This window comes from Gadus macrocephalus, chromosome 1 (assembly GCF_031168955.1).
Source record: "Gadus macrocephalus chromosome 1, ASM3116895v1".
Taxonomy (NCBI): domain Eukaryota; kingdom Metazoa; phylum Chordata; class Actinopteri; order Gadiformes; family Gadidae; genus Gadus; species Gadus macrocephalus.
In genome coordinates, this window is record NC_082382.1 from 12,749,018 (window position 1) to 12,759,908 (window position 10,891).

Sequence of the window (10,891 nt, forward strand, 5' to 3'; positions counted from 1 at the left end):
CTTGTTCTTATTCCCCCCCCCCCCCCCAACCACCCCCACTACCGTGATGTCGCCGTTTCAAAGAGCACAAGCAGAGACTCCACAGTGCGACTCCCACCCCCCCCCCCCCCCCCCCCACTCCGAGTCGCCAGGTCTGCGGTGCAACCAAACTGTTTATTTATTCCGCTCCCACGAATCCCGGAACGCTCACCTTGACAGCGGACACGGCTCGGCAGCCCTGATGTTTATTTTTTAACCCAACATTCTTGTTGATCATGCCTTTGTGTGTGTGTGTGTGTGTGTGTGTGTGTGTGTGTGTGTGTGTGTGTGTGTGTGTGTGTGTGTGTGTGTGTGTGTGTGTGTGTGTGTGTGTGTGTGTGTGTGTGTGTGTGTGTGTGTGTGTGTGTGAGAGCATGTGTGCGTATCATGCAGGCTGCTGGTGAATGATTCTTGATGACTAATCGAAAACTCTGTAGTCTCAGGCCATTGGCTGTAGAATTTTTTTATACATAAAAAATTGCATAAAGATAGAAGTTTAATAAAAAGAATTGAGTTTTTATACAATTGCGCGTGAGCTGTGTCAATGTTTGTTTTTGTCTCTTTTCAGGATAAACCGGACAGCCCTTCACAAAGTGGGTTTATTGTATGAATCACTGAACGCTAAGGTCAAAGCAAATGCAACAACAAAATACTTACTTAAAATACTTTCCCTTAATACTTAATTCATTCTTATAGATAAACATACATATGCATACCTCCAGATGTAATGTTTGTCCAACGTGCAGCCAACATTACGACATCAATGCTTGCAACTTTTGAACAATAGGAGACACTCATTATTAGAACACAAGCTTTAACCTTTAGGCAATCATTCTTGTTGAGATATGTACGTTTGGATAGTTAATCAGTTTCAATTACTAATTCTTTTAATAAAACTAATTGATTAATAATTGTAATCATTTTAGGATCTTTAATGGATAACATTCTTTCCAGTGTTTTTCAGTGATTTCCAACTCAACTTAGGTTTGAGTGCTTTAAGAATCCTTCACAAGTGGGGACATTTGGGTTGTCGTACAGCCACCTTGCTTATAACCTCTCTAAAGTTGAATTTATATGGTTAACATTGTACTTGTAGTGAAATATCAACATCATAGGTGGGAGTGAAGGAGCTAAATGGAATCCCTCAAATGTAGTAAAACATGTTTTTTAATTAATGAAATTACTTTTAATTGTAGAAAATACCTGGAAAACAGTCTTTCTTACAACCCCTGCTTGCTCTAGCCGTCCCGTCAGTCTTGTAAGTTGGGTTGATAATAGGAAACAGGAGGCGTGTTTAACCCGCAGGGCTTTCCGTAACTAGCTCTGTCAACCATTATGGAAAGAAAGAATTCCGAAGCCTTTGACAAGGCTTCGTAACTAAAGGACGATCGGTGTCACTCGCAATATCTAAGGATTCAACATTTATTTGTTTAAATCGTAAGCCTACAATGTGTCCTGTCAGGTATCTGTCATTGTTTATCATTTTGGGCTTTGTGCGGCTCTCCCTCACTGCGGAGGGGATTCTATGCGAGGTGAGTCGAGTTGTGGTTCATGGTTCAGACGCGTGTTTGATGTCTGTTTCACTATGCTTGTTTGCATCGTTATAGTTTAATAATGTATTGCTGTTGTCACCCTCTCTTCAGATTCCGAAGGAAGATGGTGAGTTCAAAGTGCCTTAAGTGTAATCCGTACGCTGTTAATGCTTTGGCCGCCTGCTGTTTACTTGTTCCTAAAAACCGTTATATAGTATGAACCTATCAATGTGCCTTATACTGGTGCAACTCTGGTTTTAAAACCTTATTAACAGATACAGCACAATTAAAACTCATGACTTGTTGTAACATATTTGTGATTTTGAAGAGGGCATGGGACTGGGCTCCAGTACGACAGTATTGCATTAGCCTACTTCTATAGTGGGGAAAATACAAACAATGTAATTAGCAAAAATAAGTCAGCTGTGATATTCTATGTGACAATTCATGTATAAAATCCTCACATAGTTATACACAGTGACACTATGCAACCTGAAATTTGGGGTTATCTGCTGATCAGCTGCTAACACACATTAAGGATGTATTGTAGTGGCGTGAATGATCGAAAGCTACACACCTGTGCTACTGTTTATTTTGGCATGGTCAGCTGGAGCATGGGGTTCATCTCCTCTGAGGTTCTCCTCCACTGAGACTTTGGCGACTCGAGGATTCTCTCAGTGTGTCAGCATGCACATTCGGCTTCGACCCGAAGGTACACGCAGATCATCTAACGTTTGTCTTTGAGAAAGCTTTTGGTTGCTTCAAATCAACATTTGTTGGGTCTCTGCTTTCTTTTAGACTTCAACCATACAACAAACCATACGATAATGATTATTATCCTGTCATCAGGTATACATATTACCATCAAGAAGTTAAATAATAAGGTTGGACATTCTCTTCTCACTTGCAATGAAATAAAAGTCATTCTCAAAAAGAACTTTGGAAAATAATAATATCAGCTAAATTGTTTGTCTTCTTGATTTCAGTGGAGGATAGGGCACCAGAATCCTCCACGAAAAAAAATAAAATGTCCCCCAACTTGCAGAAACCATCACACAATGGTGAAAACCCTTTTCCCCGTTCCTATTCTCCAAACTCAGACTCCAGCTAATACTTGTGGAGGTTTGATCCATGATACTGTATTTGTTCTGCAGTGTGAGCTGAACTATTCATGTGTGAAGGCCGACGCTGGCTCAACCGTGTCCGCGTCATTTATAGGTTCAACAAACTACACTGAAAAGTACAACGTACCAGGTATGACAAACCTTATTATCGTCATGTTTGCAATCTGTTTGCTGTTCTGTCTCTCTTCCGTGCCACTGCTCCCTCCCTTTAGTCCCTGGGGCCGTCAGCAGCCACTATACCCTTAGGGAATAGGATTACAGGAGGAGTACAGTACACTGATACAGGCCCAGCGCCACAAAGGTCTCAAGGGGGCTTAGCCCATCAGGTGTTTTTACCTGCCCCCTCTACTGCTTTAGACACATTTCAAAAACATCAACAATTGGCCGAGTGTGACTTGCTCAGGAGGATGTTTTTGCAAACACTCCCTTTTCCTATCTCTTTCATACAAGTTGCAAACAGATTTTCCTACACACGTCCCTCTGCTGAATCATTCCTAAATTGAAAAAAATATTGAACACACGCTTTTGCTGACTGATATTTTGTCATTCATTTTGAAACATTCCCTATTTGACTGTTTTTTTTTCTTTCTTAAAATGTCCCCCTCTGTTGATTCAACTCAGATCCAGTGCCCCAGTTTCACCTGTCTGTGGCCCCGGGCTCCAGGAAGGTCAATGTGACCCTGGCCCCGGGGCCCTCAGTGTACACCATACTCTGCTACCGCAATGAAAACTTGTGCAAAGCCATATCCAAACGCATAACTGTAAGTGTCAGGGGAGGGTTATCTGTCTATTATCACACCATAATCATGTTGCGTGTACAAGATTTTGATCTAGATTTTTGATCTAGGATTTGTGTCAAGGTGTTTCATATAATGTTTTTATATTTGTATTGTTATTTCTATATTTTAGATTGATCCTTCAAAATCTCTGTCTGCGACTCTGAATGTGTCGTACTTGCTGCCCTGTGTCTGTGTACAGGTAAAAAATCGTAAATTAACTAAGCATTTGATTGTTTTAAAGCTTATTTTAAATGTCTATTAATACCGTGTAATGACCGTTTCTATCCTGTGTCTATATGGACAGGTGTATTACACACACTCTGATGCCAAGCGAGTCATGGAGTGTCCTTTTGCAAACATCTCTCTGGAAGGTGAGCACACACACATTTCATGTGACAAGAAGTTGTAGAAAGGACAACCTTTATTATTATTTAAATATTTATTTGAAGGTAATTTAGTTAACTTCCAACTTTATTTTTCATTAAATCTTTCGATGAAAAAAACGTGTGTGTGTCTTTCTGTTTGTGTCCGTGTATATGCATGTGTGTGCAGCAGCGAGAGATGTTTGGCTCTCTAGTGAATTCAAACTGTACACGGACCACATCGCCTGGACTTCGCGGTGCTCTTCTCGCTACCTGAAGCCCTCTGCCGCCCTCTGCTGGAGAAACGACACAGGCCTCTGCACGCCCATACTGAACTCAAGGCTGGCGATGATTAATAGCTCAAGTCTTGTAAGTGGTATGACAGAAGTGAAGGAGCTAGTAATGAGGATGGGGTCTTATTGTGAGATTTTTTTTTCCTTTTGTGTGATTCCTTTTTCCGATCATGACTTATCCCTGTGGTCTGCTCTACAGTTGTACAACATATCAACTTTGGACAAGCACTCACAAATGTGTCTACAGGTGAGCATGTGCGTATGCGAATTGGTGTATAGACATATATGGACGATGTATTGGCCTTTGGATCATACGTCAAACTATTTGATAGGCAATAACAACCGATTTTAAATGACTTGTTTTTATTCAGGGGTCATTTTTTATATATATGTATATAAAATCTGACTTTTTCTACTGAGAATTGTTGGTTAAGTGCTTATTATCCACAAAAATCGCAGCTCCCACTTTCACTTGCATCTGTTTACAGGCCAGTCTTGGCCTATTGAATATGGTATCGAAGCCAAGGGTCCAAGCGGTCAATGCTGCGTCTGCATATATGTGAGCGCATGTGCCCATATTATGCATCTTGTCCTTTTGTGTTTAAGTCTGAAATGCTTCTCTTTCCATTTCATAGTTCTCTATAAAAAACAACCGTCACGTCCATTGTCCCTTCAAATCGGGTGAGATCATCTATTATCTTTCATGTCCCTCCCTATCTAGTCCTTCTGTGCTCGTTCAGCCATTCTCTGCCTACAACGTCAACGTGTTTTCTCTGGTCGTTTGCACAGATAAGAGCGAATGGGAGGCCCGTGTTGGCCCTGGTGGGAGGAGCATGTCGGTCCACCTCACCTCTGACGCCTCAGCTAATTTCTCCGCTCAGCTCTGTATCCTGCAGCACAGCGGCTGTCACTCCGTAGGAGACCCTTACTCAGGGACAACGGTGAGAAAGGGAGGGGGAGAGGGAGAGATATAGAAAGATAAAGAGAGTGAGAGTGAGAGAGCGAGGAGGCATAGACTCAACTGTCAATCTTATCTTTTTAACCAGTACATTTTAGACTAATAATGGTAGTTTCATTTCTAAGCAAAATGTTTTTTAGTTTTTTTCTAAGAATATATTTATTGTCGTATTATTATTTTTTTAACAACATACACAGACAGACACTTGCACCATCATAATAAGGATACCAATAAAGTAATAACTTAAATAAAATAAAATAAATAAATAGTAAATTTATATACACAAAAATAAAGACTGCAACAACGAATCGATAAAAATCGATTACGAAAAGCGTTGGCAACGAATTTGGTCGTAGATTTGTTGAGTCGCGCGATTAATACGTCACTCGTAGGCGTGGCACCGTTTACAGGTGGGTTCATGGTTCATGCACGCCCACTGCAAGCTTTAGTGTGAGCGACCACAGCTTGTATTTTGGTCATATCTTAACGCTGGACTGTAGGCCTATATAAAAGTGTTGTACCTTCACTGTCTTTGGGTTAAAAAACTCCTTCCAGTATCCGTCTAGTCCAACCGAAAACTCTGTCAGCTGCTGCTGCTGCAGACGGTGTGCAGACGGGCTCGGAGTCGGTCATTCAAAGCAGCGGTAGTAATCACACAACCGGACGGTGTAGTAGAAAGTCCCGTCAGTTAAAAATAGTAATGCTGTTTTTAAATCCATGTTAAAATCGGCAGGATATGGAGCTAGTTAGCTTAAAAAAAAAGTCGCAAACAATGTCAAATGTGATGTGTTCAGGTCGGCTCAGTAATATGATTGATGGGTTCAAATGCAATAAATTTGAGATTTTGGTGAAAACTTGTCCCAGCAATATAAAATAGATAGTAAAGATAGAATTATGACCTGTTTAACGTCCTAACTTAAACTATCATCAGCTTATCAGCAATTGAAGCAATAATAAGTTCTATTTCAAGGAGTCTCGAAAATGGTATCAATAGGTTTGACCGGTTAACCATGGACATCCCTTATATACTATATATATATATATATATTTTTTTTTTTGTGCTATCACAGTTTTTTATTATTATTATTTTTTTATTATTTAATATTACTTTTAATAGTTCTGGGAAGTTGGAGCAATAACCTGGTGTTTTTACACTTCAGTCTGCACTGTGAATTTGAAGTAATGTTCAGTTTTTGAATAAAGATGCAGCAATTAAAAATGTTTCTCTTTTTATCCGATTCATTGATTAATCGAAAAAGTAATCGACCGATTAATCGATTATTAAAATAATCGTTAGTTGCAGCCCTAATGATAATCCCCAACTGTATATACACTTTACGTGAATCTAATGTCTGTCATGACAGCCATGTATGGTTCCCAGAGTTTATTAAAGTCATTCAGTTTGCCCTTAGCAATATACGTTAATCTTTGTAGTCCAATACAGTTCGACAACTCTTTAAAGGCACCCAGTGCAACTTTATGTAAACATTCAATGAAAAATAAACATTCAATTTCTAGTCTTTTTTACACGTAGTAAGTTTCAATAACTCCATACCATTACATATCGACATTCAAGGAGCAAAGATGAGACGTTGTTGTGTGGTGAGAACTGATAGAAAATCGTAAACAACAACAATCGCCGGTGGGGAGAAGCCATTTTTCCATTGACTGGAAGCCTGCTTTATTTATTGTAGGTTACAAAAAATAAAGAAAATGGCGGCATTGTTGTTGTTATCGATTTTGTATCAGTTCTCACCACACAACGACGTCTCATCTTTGCTGCTTAAATGTCGGTATGTAATGGTATGGAGTTATTGAAACTTACTACGTGTAAAAAAGACTAGAAATTGAATGTTTATTTTTAAGCCTCGAAAGTTGCACTGGGTGCCTTTAATCCACATTGCAAAATGGTTTGTTTATTAAAAAATTGTGTGACATCCCCAATTGCCTTCTGCTTTTCCCCATTAATATGTTTCCATATGCAAACGTGGGCCCTTGAAAGTTTAGTCTCAGAATGACAGTGAGGAACAGAGTTGACAGTTGAAACACAAATAAGTACTGTTTACACGAGAGAAAAAAGGGTGTATTCTGCAACCGATTTTGAATTTTGATGGTATCTACATCTCTCATACCACCGTTCCTGCCAGTGTGGATTGAAAAAAATCTAAAACATCGGCATGGCTATCTCACAAACGATTACATGTGCAAATTATAAAATGCAGTGCGGTTGCTCTCCCCTTGGTGAATATATATTTTTTGCCTAGCCAATTCATTGGTACTGAATGCTAACCAGTGTTTTGTATTGACAGGATGGGAGCAAGGGTGACTTGCAGTTAAATGTACCTGTTCATACCATCACTGAGAGGCCGTGTGTGCAGGTATATCTCAACAAATCCCAAAACATAGGGTTATTTTCTTCCTATTTGTTCCTCTATTGCAAATGTAGCCTGTTTTAGACCAAACCCTAACGTGATTCAACCCACATGAACACCAAGTGTGTGTTAGACCAAACCCTAACATTATTCAGCCGACATGAACAACATGTGTGTCTTATACAAAACCCTAGCTTGCATTCAACCCACATTAATACAATGTGTGTAGAAGACTAAACCCTAACATGCATATAACCCACATGAACACCATGTGTGTAAGGCTAAACCCTAACATGCAATCAACCCACATGAACAAAATGCGTGTTCTTTTACAGGTGTGGCAGTCTGCACCGGCTCGACTTGGGAAGAGAATCTTGTGCCCTGAATGTGAGTGTCCTTCCAGGTGTACCTTTCACCTCTTCCATTAACTACGCCTGCAGTTGAGACATGACCGGTGCTTTATGGATGTGTAAACCAGGAATCCAGATGCAATGCGGTGATAATTGTTTTGGCAGACACACACCGGAGGAGTGGCGTGCTGGTGGCGGCAGCCCTGCTGGTCGGAGCGCTGTTGTTGCTGCTGGCTTTTGTTGTGTATAAGGTGACCAAGAGCGGAACAACAGGTCAGCTCTCTAACACTTTTGGTATCTACAATGCAAGTCTCCTTGCATTGCCGATGAATGGAGACTTGCATGCGTAGTCTGGTAGTCGCTCATTAATAATTTATAACATTATTATAATTACGTTAATATGATACAAACATAAGAAAAAAATAACATAATTTGTTTTGCCTTTTTTCGATCTCCTGCCAACATGTGCAGGTTGGCTGTCGATCCACAAGCCTGTTCTGCTGGTGTGCTCTTCAGGACAGCCCGCCCACGTCTCGGCCGCCTGCGCCTTGGCCTCCATCCTGCAGGGGGAGCTGTGTGCCGCCGTGCGCATGGCCCTTTGGAGCCAGAGTTCAGACAGGCAGGCTGGCGCCGGAGCTGGCGGCGGGGTGGCTGACCTGGGCCCGCTCCCCTGGCTCTACGGAGAGTGGGACGCAGTGCAACAGGCCCAGGGCAAGCTGCTGGTCGTCTGGAGCCCCGAGGCCAAGCGTGTCTTTGAGGGAACAACAGAGCAGGAGACTCAGACGGAGAGGAGGCAACGAGAAGGAACCCGCAAGGTAGAGGCAAAGAGGGGGAAAGCGACGGACGCCTTGGACGGGGAGGAAGGCTGGAGAACGATAGCAAGGACGTTAACGTACGGGACGGAGAAGGACGCCCTGTTGGAGGGCGATGATCCTTCGGACGTTTCGAGCGAGGGCTCTTCGATCACGGGGCCGGTGTTGAGGGCCACCCTGGCCCGCCTGAAGGGGGTGCTGCGGGAGCCGGGAAGGAGCCACCCCGTGGTGCTCATCTCCTTGCGCGGTCTCAACCACAACAGAGACATCCCCGACGAGCTCCGAGGGGTCCCGCGATACAGCCTCCCGGGGGACTTCCGGGGCCTGATCCAGGAACTAGGGGGCATCGTGTCGGGACCCAACTGGGAGGAGTTAGGGTGCGACTGCTGGCCCAGACTGCGCTCCAAAGTACTGTTGCTGTGGTTGGCACGACGACTGTCCCACCAACTGAAAACGTGGCTGCCATAGTCCCAGATAATTACGAGGACTCGACGAATGAGCCGTCAAATCTGGAGATAATTTGATGAAAAGGAATATTGGCTCCATGTTGGGACAGGTCAAGATTCCTGACCATTGTGTTGGCTGTGCGCCAAAACAGGGAATAGGAGCAAACAAATGCATGTGGTGAAGGGTCACCCCGGGGCATACCAGGCATGCAACGTCTCTAGTTCTAGCACTGTGACAGCACCAAACTGCTCCAGCGTGTAACACAAGCCAGTCCTCCAAAGAGATGCTGTTAAACCACGACCAGCGCCGCTTACAACCACCCACTCAAAGAGCTATTCATCACAATCTGCCACTGGTGGTGACATCTAAACACCTGTTTTGCCTTTTTTTTTTTTTTTACATAAGTAAATATGTGGTTATTTGCCTAGCAAATAGACATTGACAATGCCTAGAACAGTACACTATGTCTTACTCAACATTTGAGAGGCTTTTTGGGTGGGTAGAACGCTCACATCCATCAATCCATCAATGCCACATGATGTGCGTGAAGTCTGATGCCTTTGTTTCAACGTTGATCTGAAAAAGAGAATAGAATCCGAAAGAAATTCAGGCAGCTTGCCTGTGTAAATAAGCTTCATGCTTATTTAACTACTGTGGGAGTGTGTGTGTATGTTGGCAGGTTTAGGCGGCCTCACCCGGCTGAGTCTGAATGGACTGGGTGAGAGTGCCCACCTGTTGCACATTCAGTGACTTACTGTTCACAGGTTAAACCAGCCGTCTCCAAACGAACACTCTCAAACTAACAGATCTCCTGCTTGGCAGACATGTTTATTTGCTTACCACCTCTACTACAAACCGGATTCAACATCACCCCTGTGGCTTGTTTTTGGAGGAGCCCAGAAGAGCCACCTGGGTGGAGCGTGGCGGCCGCCTGGGTGGAGTGTGGCATTGACCTGGTCCCCGACGTTGCGCCTCTCCAGACTTTTAAGGACACGGAGGGGCTGCCTGAGGACGCCATGGCGCCCAGCAGTGCTGACGGACCGCCACCACCCAGCACCAGGCCTTTCTCCAACAGTGTGTCGGAACCCATCAGAGGACAGGGAGGGACAGGGCCACCGTCAGCAGCTACTCCCCCCTGCAGCAGCCCGGGCCCAGAGGCCCCTCGGCCAGCCAGCACAGGAGCCAAAGGCCCCATGCTCCACGAGGGAGATGGGGGGGGGGGATAGCCCTGTCGCCCTGGGGGAGGGTGGCCTCCCCGTAGGCAGTTCCGGGTACTGCCCTGGCCAGGCGATTGGCCCTCTCCCCAAGCCCATCCAGACAGCCCAGCTACCGATACCTCAGCCAGGAAAGGCAGCAACCCAGGCCTCCGGTCTCCAGGATGGAGGGGGAGCGGGAGGGTGGGTTGGCGGGTCACCCTGGAGATGGGTCGGGACAATGTCTTTTTAGGTATGGTAACCCTGTGGTAGAGTCCAGTTTATGTACTTATTTGTTTTTGGAGTAGGCTACAGCTGGGGCTTATCACCAGCCTCAAATTGGTGCTGCGGGTATGTGGGAGTGTGTGTGGATGATGGCTGGTTTAGGCAGCCTCACCTGGCTGACTCTGATTGGACTCTGGGGCTGGGTGAGGCTGTACATCAGATGCACATTGAGTGTCGGCCTTCACAGGTTGAACCAGTCGTCTCCACACACACTCGGGGAGGGATCTTCTGCGTGGCAGTAGAGCACCGTCGGCATGTTTACAATCAACCAGATTCAACAACACCACCCTGCGTCTTTTGTCTGGAGGAGCCCAGAAAAGGTGGCATGTAGCATTGGTTTCTAATAAATAAAATGATGCCAAGACA

General features: G+C 44.1%; 1 protein-coding gene and 1 long non-coding RNA gene across 2 annotated transcripts; both read left to right on the forward strand.

Moving 5' to 3' along the window:
• Positions 1 to 891: 891 nt before the first annotated feature.
• Positions 892 to 2,547, forward strand: LOC132453289 (uncharacterized). The gene is made up of 4 exons (XR_009524625.1): positions 892 to 1,550; positions 1,662 to 1,677; positions 2,158 to 2,262; positions 2,349 to 2,547. It is a non-coding gene; the product is annotated as an uncharacterized LOC132453289 (long non-coding RNA).
• A 9-nt stretch (positions 2,548 to 2,556) lies between these two features.
• On the forward strand, positions 2,557 to 10,891 carry LOC132452662 (interleukin-17 receptor E). The gene is made up of 13 exons (XM_060045411.1): positions 2,557 to 2,611; positions 2,705 to 2,804; positions 3,296 to 3,435; positions 3,584 to 3,652; positions 3,758 to 3,824; positions 4,006 to 4,184; positions 4,308 to 4,355; positions 4,744 to 4,789; positions 4,898 to 5,049; positions 7,376 to 7,444; positions 7,774 to 7,825; positions 7,954 to 8,061; positions 8,260 to 10,891. Exons 1-13 carry the CDS (start codon positions 2,609 to 2,611, stop codon positions 9,066 to 9,068), a joined length of 1,842 nt encoding a protein of 613 aa, XP_059901394.1. The 5' UTR covers positions 2,557 to 2,608; the 3' UTR covers positions 9,069 to 10,891.